General features: G+C 33.4%; 4 protein-coding genes, 1 long non-coding RNA gene and 2 pseudogenes across 6 annotated transcripts in view; 4 read left to right on the top strand and 3 right to left on the bottom strand.

The window, feature by feature from the left end:
- LOC104717240 (agamous-like MADS-box protein AGL80) lies at positions 1,305–6,295 on the top strand. 2 transcript variants are annotated; one of them, XM_019244632.1, is made up of 2 exons: positions 1,305–2,142; positions 5,933–6,295. In XM_019244632.1, exons 1-2 carry the CDS (start codon positions 1,467–1,469, stop codon positions 6,220–6,222), a joined length of 966 nt encoding a protein of 321 aa, XP_019100177.1. In that variant the 5' UTR covers positions 1,305–1,466; the 3' UTR covers positions 6,223–6,295. The 2 variants fall into 2 exon arrangements, with proteins under 2 accessions (XP_019100177.1, XP_010433119.1); XM_010434817.1 differs by lacking the exon at positions 5,933–6,295 and having other exon boundaries at positions 1,305–2,692.
- LOC104703574 lies at positions 7,560–8,576 on the top strand (annotated as a pseudogene).
- Positions 11,117–12,509, bottom strand: LOC104703564. The gene is made up of 2 exons (XM_010419596.2): positions 12,491–12,509; positions 11,117–11,648 (listed from the first exon to the last, which is right to left on the bottom strand). Exons 1-2 carry the CDS (start codon positions 12,507–12,509, stop codon positions 11,416–11,418), a joined length of 252 nt encoding a protein of 83 aa, XP_010417898.1. The 3' UTR covers positions 11,117–11,415.
- Positions 12,240–12,920, bottom strand: LOC104717143. The gene has a single exon (XM_010434709.2). The coding sequence runs from the start codon at positions 12,812–12,814 to the stop codon at positions 12,539–12,541; it is 276 nt and encodes a 91-aa protein (XP_010433011.1). The 5' UTR covers positions 12,815–12,920; the 3' UTR covers positions 12,240–12,538.
- On the bottom strand, positions 16,172–16,817 carry LOC104717052 (annotated as a pseudogene).
- On the top strand, positions 17,075–18,048 carry LOC104716991. Its single transcript, XR_756169.2, has 3 exons — positions 17,075–17,310; positions 17,436–17,550; positions 17,724–18,048. It is a non-coding gene; the product is annotated as an uncharacterized LOC104716991 (long non-coding RNA).
- Positions 19,139–20,990, top strand: part of LOC104703554 — a 3,529-nt gene continuing 1,677 nt past the window's right edge. Inside the window, exons 1-2 of the mRNA XM_010419586.1 lie at positions 19,139–19,482; positions 19,572–20,944. Coding sequence (XP_010417888.1) covers positions 19,139–19,482; positions 19,572–20,944 — 1,717 coding nt within the window. The remainder of the gene's footprint in view (positions 19,483–19,571; positions 20,945–20,990) is intronic.

Genomic DNA, 20,990 nt, shown 5'->3' with positions numbered 1-20,990 from the left:
TAAGTTTGATACATACGAGTGAATATTGAGGCATTTTATCGAACAACTGGTATGCAAAAATCAAAACTTGGATCCGTGAACTCTAAAAAATCAAACTAATCAAAGTAGAACCAGAGACCAAACAAAACCCATCGGACTAACAAGGAAGGACGATACATCAGTGTGAAACGGAGAATAATCAAGTGTTAAGAAACGTAATTACGCTAATAATCGCCAATTTTCTCAAGAACTAATTATCTCAAACCGGAACCAAAAAAAATACAAAGTCCGAACACATTACCTTCAGAAGTCTGAAACTTTCTCCGAACAAATCGTGAAGGTTGATGTTCTAACCAAACGATGCAATCGAAATAGTAAAATCCTTCACCGGAAAAGAAGTATTGCTGTGGCACCGACGAGGATCGGACTTGCGGAAAGCAAGAGGAAACGACTATAGGAAAAAGAGTCGACGGACGTGTTCCACTAAATATGTGGGCCGAAACAAATTGGGCTTAAAATTGTTTTTAGATTAGCAGCCCAAATCTTAAGAGGCTTTTAAATATTATTTTTTCTTAATCTAGAAATAATCTTATTTTACAAAATTCAGAATCGAGTAGGGCTCCTTTATTTTAAACACATGAATTTCAAATGTTAATCCAATGAAAAGGAAAAGGGAATATATCTTGAAAGGATTTTACAACTTGTCAATAATTCAATGAATGTTTTAAGTTACAAAACCTAATGTATGACGTCATACATACATGTATATAATAGTCTGTATAGGCATGCCTACATAGATACACATATATTTAGAAGAAAATAAAATGGTAGTGTCTAAAAAAGGTGTTTGAAAAGAATTACACATCATCAAATTGAAAAATGCTAATAATCTATCAAATACGCGTGTATAATGTATATCTACATAGATACATCATAAAAAATATATATACAATAGTTGCCTCCGGTTGAAACATTAATACATTATTGTTTTATAATTTTACAAGTCGCATTCACTATATGCAGGTTCTAGACGACCTCTTGACGTAATTAGTACGAATTCCCTATTATTTGCCATCACCACGCCAAAAAATATTGCTCAATATTTTAACCTAACAAGCTATATTTAATTTATCTCTCTAATGTTTTCGTTGTCGTTAATTTACAAGTCAACAATCCACAGTCAAAGTATCTAGTAAAACAAGTAATTCCAGATACGTATTGAGAAAGAATCTTTGACCCAATTACGAAAACAAATCTTAGGAATTTATCACAAATATTTACTTTTATACGAGAATACGTTTGCAAAGTCTATAATACAGCTTTATTCGCTGCACTTACTGATTTTATGAGTAGCTGTAATCTAATATTGCAGGAGAGACACATGTTTGTACCTCTTCATCACTATATAAGTATAACACACTAATCCGCTAACTCAAAACAAAACAAACACACACAAAAAGAAAAAAAGAAAGAGAGAATAAGTTTCAATGACAAGAAAGAAAGTAAAACTTGCTTTCATTACCAACGATTCATCAAGGAAAGCAACTTTCAAGAAAAGAAAGAAAGGGTTGATGAAGAAAGTGAATGAGCTCTCCACTTTGTGTGGCATCAGTGCATGTGCCATCATCTACAGTCCGTACGATTCTAACCCCGAAGTGTGGCCATCAAATTCCGGTGTGCAAAGGATAGTCTCAGAGTTCAGGACGCTTCCAGAAATGGACCAACAAAAGAAGATGGTGGACCAAGAAACCTTTCTCAGACAAAGGATAGCAAAAGCGTCCGATCATTTGAGGAGACAAAGAAAGGATAACCGGGAGCTAGAGATGACAGAAGTCATGTTCCAGTGTTTATTAGGAAACATGGGAATGTTTCATATGAATATCATGGATCTTAATGATTTAGGTTTTTTGATTGAACAATATCTCAAAGATATTAACCGCAGGTTTGAGATTTTACAGAGCTCTGGCATGGAGATCGGCGAGTCTTCCAATGCTGCTGGTGTGGTCGAGACCCCACCAATGGAGATCATGGCGTCTACAACCCCACCAACCACCACAACTAATGATCAGGCGGGTTCTTCCTCTTCACCATTGGCAGCTTTTCTAAACCCTCTTCAACAACAACAACAACAACACCAACAATTTCTTTATCCATCATCTCCACATGTTGGACTCTATGAGCAACCTCCAAGTTTGAATTTAAACCTAAATCCGAACTATAGTCAGAACCAACAACAATGGTTTATGGAGATGACGCACCACCAGCCTGAACCATTGAACTATGCAGTTGATGATGAGCAAAGGGGTTTTCTATTTATGGATGATAACCACCACGATCACCACCAACCCCAACACCAGCATGATCAACAGATCCTTGGTGATTCGTCCACTGTTTCAACTACCGTCGTTACTTCAAGCAGCACTATCCCCGTTACCAATCCAAGTCCTACCAATAATACATGGTTTCGTTAGTATTTCCTTTCTATGTGGTTTTACCAGAGTTTAAGAGTGGGTTTCAATTCCTAGTAAGCAAATCAATAATTATATTCAAATGTTCTTTACGGTTGTAATAAACTTGCATAACAATTTTATACGGGGTAGTTTTATATATTATTATTATATTTTGTGATGGTTATGGTTTTCAGTGTAATGGTCCTTATTTTGTGATATCCTGTTTAAAAAAATAAAAAGATTTTGTGACATTCTCGTTTTTATTGTGTGTCCATTAAGTGTGATTAGAGTTTCGTTTTATTTTGCCTCAAATATGAGCTTTCACCAAAAAAACTGTTCGTCCTTAGAATTACTCGAACGCTAGCTACACTATTTAGATATTCTAAACTTTCCCCAAGATGATAGAATTTGTATGTATCTCACAAATGGACAAGCTTTTTGCGTATATGTGTCCCAGAAGACACTCGAGTAACCCATCTTACTTACCTCTATTGTGTTAATAAATGATTATTCTAACTTTACCCAAAATGATCAAGTCGTTTTATATATTTTGTATTGATTTGGATGCTTGAATAATTAAATTTGAATGTTCATGTACCCAAAATGATCAAGTCGTTTTATATATTTTGTATTGATTTGGATGCTTGAATAATTAAATTTGAATGTTCATGGGCCTTTAAAGAATTTACACACATATATGATTGTTTTCTAATTTCGTTTTTGACAGTAGAAAAAAAAGTTTGGAGCAAGATTATAATCTTAATTCCGATAATTATCAAAATCATAATTATTTGTTTGAATGGTACGTATATAAAATAAGTATAGTCACAAAGATAGAGGACAAGAATACAAGAGTGTTTTTAAGTTTTAACAACAAAAAAAAAAAGAATACAAGAGTTTTTATAATAAACACGTGTAATCTATAATTGTCGTAAATATAATTTATTTTAGTAGTCTGATTTCACATGTGAAATTAATTCAGATATAACCCGCAATGATGAACTTGAAGCTATGTCTTGATCTAATCTTAGAAATTGAAACTAAGACAAAACATTAAAAACATCATATATGATAATCATATATTTTTATTAAAAATATACACTAAATATCATCAGGAAAATGATTATACAATTAGTTTTATAGAACATGTAAATTAAATTTTGATTAAAGTTCAGTGTATTTATAGTATTAAGTTCAACATATGTTTGCTACAAATAGATAATTCGAATAATGAAAACACTATACTCAAATGATTTTCACTATAAATAAGGTTGATATAAATTTTGGATAACCTAAGGAATTACTTTGAGACCTCTAAATATATGCAATTTAATGATAATATACAAATAAACAAAGGCATCTAAATAGAATAATATATTACAAAATACATTAGAAATCTAACGTATAATTGGGACAAATATTTCAACGTATAGTATGGGTCATTATACATTCTAACGTGCAAGAAAAATATTTCAACGTATAAAAGTGATTAATAGAACTATACCACTTTGACCAAAAAAATCAACGTTATTTGATGTTTGTAAACCAATTATGTTTTAGGGATTCAATTTTTAACTGTTTAATTTTGATGTATGGTCGTAATTATATTTACAAAAGACAAATTAAAAGAAATATGACCTTATGACTTCAAAAAGAAAAAAAATTGACATTCAGAAATTAAAAATATTTTATAAAAAATCACTCCATAAAATTATATACTTATACACTATTTTATATAAATACATTTATGAATTCACAATGATTTCATGTTATATTTCAAATCATATTTACACATTAATTTATGCTAAAATATATTAACCCAATTAAATTTACTTGTGGTCCACCGGGTAATCAAATTTTAATTTTCACATACCTATAAGAGAATGGTTGACTATGTAACATGTAAGTAACTTCTTTAAAACATGTCTTTTAAGTATTTTAAAAATATTTTGAGAGTTTTTTGAGAATTATGATTTCTATTAAATATAAATTAAATATTCAAATGGAGAATTACTGTATTTTACTTAAATTTCTTAACCAAACTTTTTTAATATACATTGTCTAATGGCTAACTATTTAAAAGAAAGCGGTTATGGCACATAAAGTTTCTAACGGCACGACACATGACGAGACGAGACGGGATGAGACGTATTTTTTATTCCAAAATAGATATGTTAAAGTTATATACGTGCAATAATCTGTACAAGTTCATCTAATTTTATGGAAAATACTAATATTATATAATTTAAAATTTTAATCCTAAATCGATTTAAGAACTTTTAATTTAAATGAAAAATATCGCACCCATGTTATAGCACGGGATACTACCTAATTCCATTTTATTTGTCATCACCCCTCCAATTATTGATAAATATCTACATTTCACAAACATTACAATAGACATTTTAAATTTCTTAATCTAGTTATACATAAAACTATAATTTATCTATGTAATGTTTTTCGTTTGTCGTTAATTTACAAGTCAATAATCCACAGTCAAAGTATCCAATAAAATGAGTAATTCCAGATACGTACTGATCAGAAAGAATCTTTGACCCAATTTTGAAAACAAATCTTACAAATTTAACACAAATATTCACAAAATATTTATATTCATACAAGAATACATTTGCAAAGTCTAAATACAGCTTTATTCGCTGCACTTAATAATTTTATGACTAGCTGTAATCTAATATTGAAGAAAACAAATGTTTGTACCCGATCTTCCTCACTGTATAAGTATAACACACTCATCGGCTAACTCAAAACAAAACAAAAACACACACAAAAAAAAATAACAAAAAGAAAACAAGCTTTGATGACGAGAAAGAAAGTAAAACTTGCTTTCATTACCAATGGTTCATCGAGGAAAGCAACTTTCAAGAAAAGAAAGAAAGGGTTGATGAAGAAAGTGAATGAGCTCTCCACTTTGTGTGGCATCAGTGCATGTGCCATCATCTACAGTCCGTACGATTCCAACCCCGAAGTGTGGCCATCAAATTCCTGTGTTCAAAGGATAGTCTCAGATTTCAGGACGCTTCCAGAAATGGACCAACAAAAGAAGATGGTGGACCAAGAAACCTTTCTCAGACAAAGGATTGCGAAAGCGTCCGATCATTTCAGGAGACTAAGAAAAGATAACCGGGAGCTACAGATGAAAGAACTCATGTTCCAGTGTTTGATAGGAAACATGGGAAAGTTTCATATGAATATCATGGATCTTAATGATTTAGGTTTTATGATTGAACAATATCTCAAAAATATTAATCGCAGGTTTGAGATTTTACAGAACTCTGGCATGGAGATCGGCGAGTCTTCCAATGCTGCTGGTGCAGTCGGGACTACCTTTGAAAGGACTGGATCAATGGAAGTCATGGCATCTACAACCCCACCAACCACCACACCTAATGAGGCCGGTTCTTCCTCTTCATCATTGGCAGCTTTTCTAAACCATTTTCAACAACAACAACAACACCAACAATTTCGTTATCCGTCATCTCCACATGTTGGACTCTATGAGCAACCTCCAAGTTTGAATTTAAACCTAAATAAGAACTATAGTCAGAACCAACAACAATGGTTTATGGAGATGATGCACCACCAGCCTGAACCATTGAACTATGCAGTTGATGATGAGCAAAGGGGTTTTCTATTTATGGATGATCACCACCAACCCCAAGACCAGCATCAACAAATCCTTGGTGATTCGTCCACGGTTTCAACCATCGTTACTTCAAGCAGCACGATCCCTGTTACCAATCCAAGTCCTACCAATAATACATGGTTTCGTTAGTATTTCCTTTCTATGTGGTCTTACTAGACTTTAAGAGTGGCTGAGTGTGTTTCAAGTTCTAGTAAGCAAAACAAATAATTATATTCAAATGTTCTTTTTATCATAGTTTTATTATATTTTGTGATGACTATGGGTTTTCACTTTTCAGTGTTATTGGACTTGTGATATCCTCGTTTTCATTTTTTATAAAGATTTAGTGATATTCTCGTTTTTATTGTGTGTCTACCTGTGTTGCATGAAAACTTTTTAAAAAATCCGTTTTCTATTTCCGAAACAGAAATTTTTGGAAACACGTAAACAAGTCACGAAGACACATTATATCTGGATATTCCTAAAAATCTCTGTTTGGAAATAAGATGGAAAATCCGTTTTTGTTTTGGAAACACGACGATAACTTTTTGTTAGCTTAAAAACTTAATAAATAAAATAATTTGAAAATATATATTCATTATACATATAAATATATAATATTATTATTGTTTTAATTCAACTATTTAATTTTTATGTTTTGAATTTGTGTTGTTTCAAATATTCTTTTTGATATAGGTTTTATGTTTGGTGTTTTATTATGTATATATACATATATCCAGATATATATACATACGTTTCTAAAACTTTTCAATTTCTTAATTTTAGAAAAATTGTTTCTTATTTCCAAAACGTTACGTTTCCGCGTATTCGTTTTTGTTTCCATGCAACTTAGGTGTCCACTAAGTTTGACAAGCTGTAAAACAGTTGAATGCCAAATAATTTGTTTTGTATCAAATCTAAAAATAAGTTGATAGAGAAGATAATGTTTTACAGCTAAAATATGTTTAGTGATGATATCTCAAAAGGTAAATAATCTGATTGAGTGTAATATTAGCTGTTATTCAAAATAAAATAATAAATGACTATAATTTATATAGACAAAAATTTCACCAAATTTAATTACAGTGTATCTTCATAAATAAAAATGATAACTTTTGATGTTTTCATTTACTCTTCTTAGCCAGAATTTTACAAGTGGATACAACATTAGTGATGGTTTTAATGTTTTTATGGTAATAAATCTTATAGTATGAACAGAAAATCTCACCAATAAATGTTCGTTATTGTATCTAACCAAGTGGCAACACTAAAGATTTTTACTTAAAAAATATAATTAATAAAATTTTATAAAATTAAAAGCAAATCTTTTTATTAAATTTGTCAGCTTAACAGCTCATCATTTAATTAAAATAATAAATCATTTGTTCTATATAAACGAAATTTTGATAAATCAACACACACCATTCAAAATCACTAAAAAATAATTCATATACACACATATTTTTTCTTCAATTGTTGTCATTATTATGACGAGAAAGAAGCTAAACCGATCTTACATTGAAAATGATTCAACGAGGAAAGCAACATTCAATAAGAGAAAGAAAGGTTTCGTGAAAAAGATCCACGAGCTTTCCGTACTCTGCGGAGTCGAAGCATGTGCTGTGATTTACAATCCATCCAACTCAACCCCGGAGGTCTGGCCATCGAACTTGGGAGTAAAGAACGTCGTGGAGAAGTTCGAGATGCTGACAGATATGGAGCAAGAGAAAAAATGGTGAACCATGAAGGCTTTCTCAAACAAAACATACCAAAAGCTATGAGGAATAACAAGAGAAAGATAAAGGACAATAAGGAAAGGATGATGAAAGAGGCCATGTTCGAGCTTCTTGGTGGGAAGGAAGATAGATTTCAGCTGACTAACAGACACCGTGAAGATTTGTGTAAGTACATTGATCAATATCTTAAAGAACTTTATCACCACAAAAACAAAATCCTAAGGCAATCCCATGTTGAATATGGTGAATCATCTGAAGCTGCTACAAATGTCATGGCACCAACATCTTCAGTTGAAGTGAATTCTCAATTCTTTCCAACTCTCAATGTTTCCAACGCTCTTCAAGTACCAGAGGAGGTTAATGCTTTTTCCGGTAACAATCTTTCTGGTGCTGCTGACCAACAAGATTACTATCCAGTGATAAATCCAGCTGTTGGTGTTTATGATCATAATGCAAATGTTAACCATCTTGGTCATAATCAATATCAACCACAGGATGGATATCGTCCAAGTGTGCCTCAAGATGGAATTGACAATCCGAGTCAAAATCAGGATCAGCAAGAAGGATGGTTGGTCTCATATGACCTATCTTGAACAAATGAGTTTTCCTTTGATGGATTACATCAACTGTTATTACCGGCCGACATTATATGCGTTGTCTTCGTATTTCATAAAATTAGAGTTATTATGTTATTCCATTCTTGGAGAATTTATAACTCCATCTGTTTTGTATTTAGTTATTACTCCATTTGTTTCATGTTTTCTATAATTATAATTTTGTTTTCACAAAAATAAAAATAAAAAAAATCCTATTGTATTTTCAATGCTGAATTTTTAATAAACATCTAAAATAGTTTTATTACTTAGTTTTATAATTTACTAATTAGATATATAAAAACTATACAATGAGCATGTTAGTTAAGTTTCCGCAACAACCACATCCTGCGACTAAAAAATAAAGGTTATTGGAGTTTAAATCTTTGAAATGAGACGCCGTTTTTGTTAAAACAAGTCACAGTGGCAGTTTTAACTATCGCCTGTTTTTCATGGCGACACATGATACACCGGCAATCTCTGTAAAAATAGTCTCAGTGGCAGTTTTCACATTTATTTGGCCACGTTGACTTTTAAATTTTGACAGCCGGAAAGAGACGCAGCGGCAACTTAACGAACATGGTCAATGTATAAATAAAGAGTACGTATGACAACCGAATTAAGCCGTTGGCTATGGCTTTTAAAGTTATACTTCCCGCCAGGGTTAGGTCCATATTGATACCAATAAAGCAAAGGAAAATCTCTTGCTTCACTATCTCTTTCTCAATCAGAATAAAACAGTTGAACCTAAAAAAATTAATGGCATTGCTTTTTTAGAAAAAAAAAAGTAGGTTTCTTTATGAAAAGAAAAAAATGATACTTTAAAGAAATTTGAATTTCAAATACTTCTCAAAATCAACTTTCTCTATGAATTCAACTATTCAAGTGGTCCTTGTGTGTTATTTTGGGGTGCAACTTGATCCTTGGGTTGAACAAATTCGGGAGTGGATTTACATGTGGGGTGCAAATAGATGGTAGTCATTTCTCTGAATAGTCAATTATTTGAGACCGATGAGTACTAGCCATTAATACTTAATAGCCACGAATAGTCAATTACAGCTGTTAAGCGGCCTTGTTAGTCTTAATTGTTTTTTTCCTATGTTTTGTGAGTTATTGTTATTTTATTATTCGTGGTGGTCGAATCTTGTAGACTGACACACTCACAAATCATGAGTTATGCAGGCACCACTAACTCACTAAGAGATCACTAGACTTACAACCATTAAATTTAAATTAAAGGGAATATTTTGGGGTAATAATTGGCAGTAATAGTAAAGAGTATATATATGAACCAAGAAAAGGCTCAAAGGCGAAGGAAGAAAGAAATAAAGAGAAGAATAAAAGTACTCGTAAATGTACCTTTTGTACAACAACTGCTGCATTATCTGAGAGCAGGAACTAAACAAGGACCTCCCCTCCATGCAAATAATATCAATCATATAAAGTTGTTTGATTCTAATAGCTGGCTTCATATCTTTGTCTTTTAGTTATATTATTTTGAATGGATCTCAATGATCGAACTTTTTTTGCTAGGAAATTACTGTATTAAAAACCCATACACTCGTTAACTAGAACCATTTGAGATCATCTCATTAATTATTACTTCGGATGGGTCGGATTAATCAAAGTTATGTTGTTTGGACTTTGATTATTATATGAAAGTTTATAGGTTTTCTAATTTCAAACCNTTTACATGTGGGGTGCAAATAGATGGTAGTCATTTCTCTGAATAGTCAATTATTTGAGACCGATGAGTACTAGCCATTAATACTTAATAGCCACGAATAGTCAATTACAGCTGTTAAGCGGCCTTGTTAGTCTTAATTGTTTTTTTCCTATGTTTTGTGAGTTATTGTTATTTTATTATTCGTGGTGGTCGAATCTTGTAGACTGACACACTCACAAATCATGAGTTATGCAGGCACCACTAACTCACTAAGAGATCACTAGACTTACAACCATTAAATTTAAATTAAAGGGAATATTTTGGGGTAATAATTGGCAGTAATAGTAAAGAGTATATATATGAACCAAGAAAAGGCTCAAAGGCGAAGGAAGAAAGAAATAAAGAGAAGAATAAAAGTACTCGTAAATGTACCTTTTGTACAACAACTGCTGCATTATCTGAGAGCAGGAACTAAACAAGGACCTCCCCTCCATGCAAATAATATCAATCATATAAAGTTGTTTGATTCTAATAGCTGGCTTCATATCTTTGTCTTTTAGTTATATTATTTTGAATGGATCTCAATGATCGAACTTTTTTTGCTAGGAAATTACTGTATTAAAAACCCATACACTCGTTAACTAGAACCATTTGAGATCATCTCATTAATTATTACTTCGGATGGGTCGGATTAATCAAAGTTATGTTGTTTGGACTTTGATTATTATATGAAAGTTTATAGGTTTTCTAATTTCAAACCAGTTTGACCATGACTGACTTGATCTATATATTAGATTTGGTTCAATTTGTCGTCTATTATGTGAGAATTCGAACAAAACACATCGTAAATTTTGGTGTTTGCAAGCCATTAGTCTTATTCACTCCATTTTTTTTGTTTTTGTCATCATGGTAGTAAAAAACGTGACATTTATTAAAACCACTTCATTAAATATTTACGAAGGGAATTAGTTTTGATTAATCCAGAAAGCTTTGTTTTTTTTTTTTTTTTTTTTAACTCAGAGACTAAGATAGGCACATTTTAAAACAAATTTACGAGGATTCAGTAATCTTTATTCTCTTCTATTCATTTTAAATTATGACGATTTTACAACGAGCAGGAACTATACACAGACGAATCTGATGACTTTGAGTTATTAACCGACAGAATCACAACCAAAAAACACCCCATATGATAGAACTAGCTAGAAGATGAGAAAAGAGCAAAAGAATGAGAAGCTTCATTTTAGGACACAATCAACGAATTATAACAAGGACATAGAAAAAGAGAAAGACAATTTACAGAGAAGTGAATCAGTCATTGATTATCATATTCATCCTTAATCCATCATCATGCCTTGTCGGATCGATAAGGAGAGACTGTCTGACGCTCGGACTCAGAGACACGAGTGGCATGAAACTTGGCGATAAAGGCAGAAGCTTTACGGTCGATACCTGGTTCAGCGACCCAATGACGTTTGTCTTCATCACTAGCCATTGCTTTGCGAGTGTAAACGACGTCGTCNAAAGAGAAGAATAAAAGTACTCGTAAATGTACCTTTTGTACAACAACTGCTGCATTATCTGAGAGCAGGAACTAAACAAGGACCTCCCCTCCATGCAAATAATATCAATCATATAAAGTTGTTTGATTCTAATAGCTGGCTTCATATCTTTGTCTTTTAGTTATATTATTTTGAATGGATCTCAATGATCGAACTTTTTTTGCTAGGAAATTACTGTATTAAAAACCCATACACTCGTTAACTAGAACCATTTGAGATCATCTCATTAATTATTACTTCGGATGGGTCGGATTAATCAAAGTTATGTTGTTTGGACTTTGATTATTATATGAAAGTTTATAGGTTTTCTAATTTCAAACCAGTTTGACCATGACTGACTTGATCTATATATTAGATTTGGTTCAATTTGTCGTCTATTATGTGAGAATTCGAACAAAACACATCGTAAATTTTGGTGTTTGCAAGCCATTAGTCTTATTCACTCCATTTTTTTTGTTTTTGTCATCATGGTAGTAAAAAACGTGACATTTATTAAAACCACTTCATTAAATATTTACGAAGGGAATTAGTTTTGATTAATCCAGAAAGCTTTGTTTTTTTTTTTTTTTTTTTTAACTCAGAGACTAAGATAGGCACATTTTAAAACAAATTTACGAGGATTCAGTAATCTTTATTCTCTTCTATTCATTTTAAATTATGACGATTTTACAACGAGCAGGAACTATACACAGACGAATCTGATGACTTTGAGTTATTAACCGACAGAATCACAACCAAAAAACACCCCATATGATAGAACTAGCTAGAAGATGAGAAAAGAGCAAAAGAATGAGAAGCTTCATTTTAGGACACAATCAACGAATTATAACAAGGACATAGAAAAAGAGAAAGACAATTTACAGAGAAGTGAATCAGTCATTGATTATCATATTCATCCTTAATCCATCATCATGCCTTGTCGGATCGATAAGGAGAGACTGTCTGACGCTCGGACTCAGAGACACGAGTGGCATGAAACTTGGCGATAAAGGCAGAAGCTTTACGGTCGATACCTGGTTCAGCGACCCAATGACGTTTGTCTTCATCACTAGCCATTGCTTTGCGAGTGTAAACGACGTCGTCGCAAGAGGCGTCCACTTCCACTCTGTTGTGAGATCTTCGTGATTTGAAGAAGCTAAAGAGAGAGAACCTCTTGCTGCTTTGTGATCTCTTGTCTCCTCCCATTACTATTCGTTCTTGAAGAATTTGTGACAGATTCAAGAGCACGAAGATACACCAAAAAAAAAAAAAAGAGAAGATAGAGTTTTTTTATATATATATTAGAAGTTGTTTTGATGTGTTGGTGTCTTAAGTGGAGAGGTGGGTTTGCGCATGTATTTATAAGGAATATGACCCACCAAAATATTAACGAGTGAACCAACAATATAATACTTTAACCGACCGAACGTTCCAAAATGTTAAGAATAGTAAGAGATGACAGCATATATTATTATACATGCGTTATGCAGAATAATATACGTCAAATAAATTAAGTTTATACTATAATCACTGCATTTAATCTGGCTCGTTATTTTATTACAAAGAATTTATAAATTAAAGTTAATTAAAGAGAGTTTGATATAATATGTTCGAAGTTCGGTTCGCTTTTGATTTTGGTGTGGCTCTATTATTTTATCTAAAATTGTGCTGCTCTTCTCTCAAAAGTATCAAGAACTTGACATTTCTATCACGAATTCTCAATCGTTTGCATTTGTTTTTCCTCAGAGTTTTGAATAGCGACTCAAGATTTATTTTTATTTTCAAAATTTTCTTATAGTATATAACTATTTGAATGAACATTGAACGTTAAGTTTATATAGACTCAAGCTCATAACGCATACAGTAGTAGTCGGGGATATTAACGGCACGGATTAAAACACGTGACTGGTGACACAATCACATGGTGCTCGAGGTTTTGCAAAAAAAAATTCATGTAATGTGTTGTTTTCAATTGACACCAAAACAAAAAGCATTGGTTAGGCGTCCAAGTTCTCTGTTTTGTTTGGCATTTTCTTTCTCACTTTCTTCAACCTCCTTTTTATAGAGTTCTTTTGGAACCAAATCTTTTTCTAATTAAACATTGTTTTATTATTTGTTTTAGTTAAAATGGAATTTTCTCTTCTATCAATTTCAAACATACTCTCACTTTCTTCTCTTTCTTTCCGTTCCTTACCAATCTTAGCAACTCTTGCCTAATTAACTACGGCCACTTTTATTTATTTTCCAAAACACTTCTCATATTAAACACTAGTTAACCCTAATTTTCTTTTTTAGCGGAAGAATAATGAGTGGCAAATAAGTCATATATTACATTAAGAATTAATGTGAATAATCTAAACTTGAAATAAAGTTAGGCGTTGTAGTTTGTAACAATAATATATTGAACTTAAACGATGGAGCTAATAATCATCCGTTTCACATTAGAATAAAGATGAGAAGATGGCTACAGTAAATTGCATATCAAAACGCCAAATTTAAATACTATATATATATAGATTTTTAAGTATAATGAATTCTCTAATATGGTGGGGCGGATGCACACAGTCAAAAAGATAAGTGAAAAAGAATCTGTTGGAGAATAAAACGACTTGATATTTTAATATACACGACAATAAGAGTTTCTTCTTGCTTCTTTGTGGAATATATATCCAACAACTACAAGCTATATATATATAATTAGAAGTGATTAATATCTAATATGCCTCTTTTCATAAAATATATCCTAATCTTCTTTGGTAATCTTTCACCTATAAACAGCAATCCCACAGCTAGGTAATCCACCTCCATCAGAGTTCATCGCCTAGTTTGACCAGCAAAATTCTTGCATGGCTGATGGCTATACCTTATATATATAAATGATGGGATTGATGCGACCAATTTTTTTACATGAAATGTAATTAATTTTGTTAGCCAAAAATAGAAGGACTCAGTCTCATAGTCCAAAAAGCTTCTTATAATTTCTAGATGTGATTAAAAATATAACAGGTAACAATAATTAGTTAAACGTGTGAGTTAGTAACTTCTTGATTCGATTTGAATAGCAAAGTTAAAAAGTGTTATGTTCGAGGGTAAAAATTCTCCACTCAACTATTCTTTTTCATCACGTGAACCAAATTAAGTGATTATTTATATAGAAATATCAGAAGACGTAAGCGCAGGAACCATAGCCAACAGATTATTAAAGCTCCCACTTGTTTCTAGAATCATTTACATAATATTTCCTTTGTTCTTATTAATGTTTTCTATTGGTTAAGTCGTCGCATTGTTTTTGAGATGATAGAGAGTTATCTTAGCTGTAATCAATTAGAATGATTATTAATAGTATTATTTTTGTTTTAAAACGAAACGAATCCATAGCAGAAACTATACCCCTAAAAATAAAACGAATCCATAGTCCATATAACATATCGCTTTCTGGTCTGATTCTGCCGTTTTTTTTTTTGTTTGGTGAAATCGTAAACCATTCATTCCTTTCGAGTAGCATGGGAGATACGTTATTTGGCTTTAGATAGCAGGATGTTACGAATGAATTTGGAGATTCGGCAAGCAGTGTCCATAAGAGATGGAGTTCAAAAACGACATGTAGTTTACATTCTTAAGGAAGAGTGACGTAATAGATTGCTGACCCAAGAAGGTCGTGACGTAATGCAACTCATGTTTACTATTGTATCACCAAAAGCTTTTTTGTATTGACAGAAGCAAGTCCTTTGCTTTACTTCTGTCTTTTTGTATTGATAAAGTAAGGAATTTGCTAACTTGTACTGTTGTACACACAATACATACATTTTCGATTTCACCTAATATACGAGCTATACTATTATTGTCTTTGTTATTTGGTTTTCTCCTATTTTCTTAGCAAAAGATGGGCTTTGGGGTGGATAACTAAAGAGCTGGATCCAGTAGCAGACCCTACGCCCATAAGTAAAATCTTAAGAGGGGTATTAAATTAGAATTTTAGAAGCTTCTGGTGTTTTACTAAAATCTTCTGTTATTTAGTTTGTGATTTTTAAATCACTATCCAAATCCAGTGTTATTGAATTTGAAATTTCCTTAAAATCAGTCAAAGTAATTTAGAACATCTTGTTATTCAATTAGACATTTATATAAATCTTATAAAATCCAGTGTTATTCAAATTTGACACAATTTTTTTGTAAAAGTATTTAACATAGATTTTAAAAGATTTTGGATAGTTCCTTAGTTGAAAACTAGTGAGAAATATGAACGAAACAATCTCACCTCTATATGTGTTATTATGAAGGATTTCAAAAAAAAGAAAAATACAAATTCTCAAGAAAAAAAGAAAAGCATCGTCTTTCTTTGCTCTTTCTCTTTCATAAGGTTTCAAAACAAGACAAAACAAAAAAAAAACCAGAATCGAGATTTGAGAAACGAATTGATACCCAGATTTTTGTTTTTGTTTTTTTGTTACTTTTAATAGAGATCCATTTATTCTGTTGAACTGAACAAGAGGAAGAACAAAGCCGATTAAATAATTAATTTAATTTAATAAATAACAAGACTAGCGAGACAACAGTGATCTGATCTCTGCTTCATGTTCGAAAATTAATAAATAGAATTCAAACTAATTTTTCTTCTATAAGAAAAGCTTCAGAAGGTCCAGAAACCAAGAATAAGGCTGACGACGGCGAATGCGCCAGTGAGCTTTGCAGCACCACTAGTAGGAGCTACGGCTGGACCGTCGAACTCAGATGGCGAAGGAGCTGGAGAGAAGGCAGAGTTACGAGGAGTGACGACAACTAGGCGTAGCTTCTAACCCTTTTGACAGTGACCCTCTGTTCCACTGATGAAGTAAACCGGACCGGATTGGTCTAGCTTCACCTTTGTGTTCCCATCGGTGTAGCTGGCTTTAGGGCTCGTGGTGTTGCACTTCTCGTAAGCTTCTCGTGTCACTTGGAGAACAGAGTCTTTACCGGCTTCGTACTTGAAAACAATAAAGTCTCCAACTTTGAAGCGAGCTTTTTGAGCCCATTCGTTGAAAGAGAAAGAAGCTGAAGGAGGGATCTTCCAGTCACCGGCTTTTCCACCGACGGTAAAAAGCTTCAGAAGAAAGAAATGCACAGGAATATGGTAACTAGAAGAAGTCGATGAACCTATTTGTCGAGGAATATGGTAACTAGAAGAAGAAGAAGCCATTAATTATTAGACACAGACCTGACTTTTGTGTTTGAGAAGTCCATGAACCTATTTGTCTTTTGTGTGAATCTCTTAAAATCTTTCATAAATCTCACCAAATCACAAACTAGATTAGATTAACACACAGTAATCGTAACGTTATTACAGATTAGACATTTGTAGCCGTTACTTTCCAACATTCAAAATAATATTTCCTTTTTTGTGTTAAAAAGTGCAAAATTAACCGACATATATATGTATGTACGTAGTTGTGTTTCTATATGATAATATCATGAGAAGAGACTCATCATCGATCGCTCTTCATCTCCTAATCTTCTTCTTCTTCTACTTTTGATCATCATCAATCAAATATAATTCAATGTGTTCTGTTCGTAATCCAACCCCTATCAGCCCCTATACGTACGTCTCCGTGTTCTTCTTCTATTACTTCGATCATCATCAGGAAATTTCATTCAATGTGTTCTGTTCGTAGTCTAACCCTACGCCTCCGACTAATCTGATCGAAGCAATGTGTTCTCAAAAAAAGGTAACTTTTTTACTTCACTCTGTTTCGATCTTTGTTGGCTTCAGTTCTTTTTGCATACAAAAATTGTTTGTTGAGATTAACATTTTACCATTCCCATCGAATTGATTTTTGATTACCTTTTTCAGAAAGCTTCTCGTCGCCAGTAAAACGGACTCATCACGAAAGCTTTCTCTTGTTTGCTTCTACGAAATTTAGGAGTATTTAAATTCTTCTTCTCAAAGGCCATTACAATCGTTTATGGTAAGCAGAGCTCTGATAATTAACTATATTCCCTCAAGATTTTCTATTATGCGTTTTTGTTTAGTCATAGGTCTTTGGAATCGCTTCATAGACTCATAGTTTATAAAGTTTCCAAAGATTAATTTGTTTACAAGTTTCGATCTGTTTACATGCATCTTTTGTTATATTTGCAGTGAAGATATCATCGATCCTGGACAGCTTTTTTTTTTTTGCTTTGTGTGTGGCTACAAATTACGTTAAGAGTCCAACAAATAAGAAAGCACATGATGGAAGTGCCTCAACAATTAATCATCATCGTCTCACTTCCCCTAAATCATCCATTCCTTAGCCAGATAATCTTTTTTTCATCTCTTTATTTTTCTTAAAAAAATTAAATTTTTATATATATATATATATATATAAACTAAAATAGAAAAATTAAATGAAAACTTAAACTTACATACTAAATTACAAAAAATATTACGGACAAATTGGATTTGGGATACAGACATTCCACAAATTAAATATTTATTTTTGCATTGCTTGTTATAGAGAAAATAATAATAATTTGACATATTTCTTTGTTATTTTTTTTTCCAATGCTAATCAAATTTAAATTTATCTTCTTTTTTTTTATCAACTGAAATTATATTAATTTTATTATATATTAAATATTTTTTACTCAAAACGACACTTATTATTACTTTTTAACAATTATCGGTAATTGATTTTATATTTAATGTGAGGAAAGAAATTAAATGCAAAAGGAGAAAAGAAAAAAAAAAGAAAAAAAAAAAATCCAAAGGTCGTCTCACGTCAGGCTCTTCTTCCCTCTTCCTTGTCGTGAGCTACTTCCGAGAATCATCAGATCATAACACACTTCAATTTAGGATTAGGGTTTCTTCGTTCTCTGCAATTTTCAGGTAATTCGATCCCTCATTCTTATAAGTTATAATATTACAACCCAGAAAACATTAATTTTTTTTTGGCTTTAGGGTTCTTGCTGCCCAATTTCCCAAATTCGTTAATTTTGCGCAAATTCTGTGATTCTACCATGAGTGCTATTCTCCGACGTTGTTATCTTCTATTCCGATGTAATGTTACTATTGCTATGTCGTTGTTAGGTGGCAGATTCTTCTATAACTGCGTCGAGGGATCCTGAGGGCTATCAATTTTTAGGTTTACGAGGATTAGCTATTGTGGAATTTAGATAGTTTTTTAAAGCTGAAACCTTTTCTTCGAAATATCCCACCTTTTGAATTCAATCTCACTGTTTTATTGCAATTCGATGATGATTGTGGTTTTCATGAATTACAGTAGATTCAAGTTTCAGGAACCAAATTGGTTGATGGTTGAATCATTGAATGTGCATTCATCATTTTGTGATGAAACAAAAGTTTCATATGCTTGTTATATAGTTTTCCATCAGAATTGAGAGCTTATATTGTTGTGTGTAGGTATAATTTACAGAGTTCGATTCCTCCTCTGTGTTCAATTTCGGTTTGTGACATTGGAAAGCTTTAGGAAACCACAATGCTTGAACAAAATAAGGAGATTTGATGGCTAGTTTGGTTGTGTTTTGATTTTCTTCTTCAGCTTGTTTCAGGACATGTCAGGGAAACGGGTCATAGCAATATGTATGTCTGGTGGGGAATTCCAGACGGAGAAAGGCGGATCACTGCTGTACAAAGGCGGCGATGCTCACGCAATTGACGTGGACGAGCAGATGACATTCATAGACTTTATCTCAGAAATTGGGGAGATGTTTAATTGCGATGTCAGGACAGTTTCTCTCAAATACTTCCTCCCTGATAACAAGAAGACGCTCATCTCGATATCTAACGATAAAGATTTGAAACGAATGATCAAATTTCACGAGAACTCAAACACTGCTGATGTCTATCTCTTACCCGAAGAAGCTGCTCCTGAGTTTTCAAACATGCCGGCTAGCAGGTAATCAAAGCTGGTACATTAATCATCATTTTGCCTTATATATCTGCTGGATTTTTTGAAGTTTTCAAGGGTTCCCTCTTGTCTTCCAGATCAAGCAGAACAACATTGTCTGAAGCGATTCCCCCGGTTCCTATGGACGACTTGATAGATGACACCATGGGACCAGAAGATCTTCCCATCTCAATCTCAGTCTCAGCTCCTCCCGCTGTAACTATGGAGCAAGTCATGGACCGAGCTGCTGATGCACAGATTGTTATTAATCCATCCGATATGATGTCAGCGATTGTTGAAGTCCCGAATCCGAAAGGAGATATTCTCACGAAGGCAAGAACACAGCAGTGGCAGAACACAATCACAGGAGTGGGTCAAAGGTTTAAAAACGTTGGGGAGTTCCGTGAAGCGCTGCGGAAATACGCCATTGCAAATCAGTTTGGATTCCGCTACAAAAAGAACGATAGCCACCGAGTGACAGTTAAATGTAAAGCCGAAGGTTGTCCTTGGAGGATCCATGCTTCAAGGCTATCAACAACTCAGCTGATCTGTATCAAGAAAATGAATCCAGCACATACTTGTGAAGGTGCGGGTGGGATTAATGGGCTTCAGACGAGTAGAAGCTGGGTTGCTAGCATCATCAAGGAGAAGCTGAAAGTTTTTCCTAACTATAAACCAAAAGACATTGTCAGTGACATCAAGGAAGAGTATGGGATTCAGCTGAATTACTTTCAGGCATGGCGTGGTAAAGAGATTGCAAGAGAGCAGCTTCAAGGATCTTACAAGGATGGTTACAAACAGCTCCCGCTCTTCTGCGAGAAGATAATGGAAAGCAATCCGGGCAGTCTCGCTACGTTCACGACAAAGGAAGATTCAAGTTTTCACCGTGTTTTTGTTTCGTTTCACGCCTCAGTTTATGGTTTTCTCCAGGCGTGTCGACCACTTGTGTTTCTCGACAGTATGCCGTTGAAATCGAAGTATCAGGGTACTTTATTAGCTGCTACTTCTGTGGATGGGGACGATGAAGTGTTTCCTCTGGCTTTTGCAGTGGTCGATGCGGAGACAGATGATAACTGGGAATGGTTCTTGCTTCAGCTAAGATCTGGCCTATCCACGTCTTGCCAAATAACTTGCCAGATAACTTTCGTTGCGGATAGACAAAAGAATCTGCAGGAATCGATCCCAAAAGTGTTTGACAAATCGTTTCATGCGTATTGTTTGCGGTATTTGACCGATGAGCTCATCAGAGACTTGAAAGGACCATTCTCTCATGAGATCAAGCGGTTAATCGTCGACGACTTTTATTCTGCAGCTTATGCCCCAAGAGCGGATTCATTCGAGAGACATGTTGAGAACATCAAAGGCCTCTCACCGGAAGCTTATGATTGGATTGTGCAAAAGAGCCAGCCTGATCACTGGGCCAACGCTTACTTCCCGGGTGCTCGGTACAACCACATGACTTCACACTCAGGTGAACCGTTCTTTAGCTGGGCTTCCGACGCCAATGATCTACCAAT

This window comes from Camelina sativa, chromosome 1 (assembly GCF_000633955.1).
Source record: "Camelina sativa cultivar DH55 chromosome 1, Cs, whole genome shotgun sequence".
Taxonomy (NCBI): domain Eukaryota; kingdom Viridiplantae; phylum Streptophyta; class Magnoliopsida; order Brassicales; family Brassicaceae; genus Camelina; species Camelina sativa.
This window is presented reverse-complemented; position numbering and strand designations above follow the sequence as displayed.

What these genes read in the sequence shown, in the direction of transcription:
- LOC104717240 (XM_010434817.1), top strand. Translation starts at nt 1,467, where the DNA reads ATGACAAGAAAGAAAGTAAAACTTGCTTTCATTACCAACGATTCATCA.
- LOC104717143 (XM_010434709.2), bottom strand. Translation starts at nt 12,814, where the DNA reads ATGGGAGGAGACAAGAGATCACAAAGCAGCAAGAGGTTCTCTCTCTTT.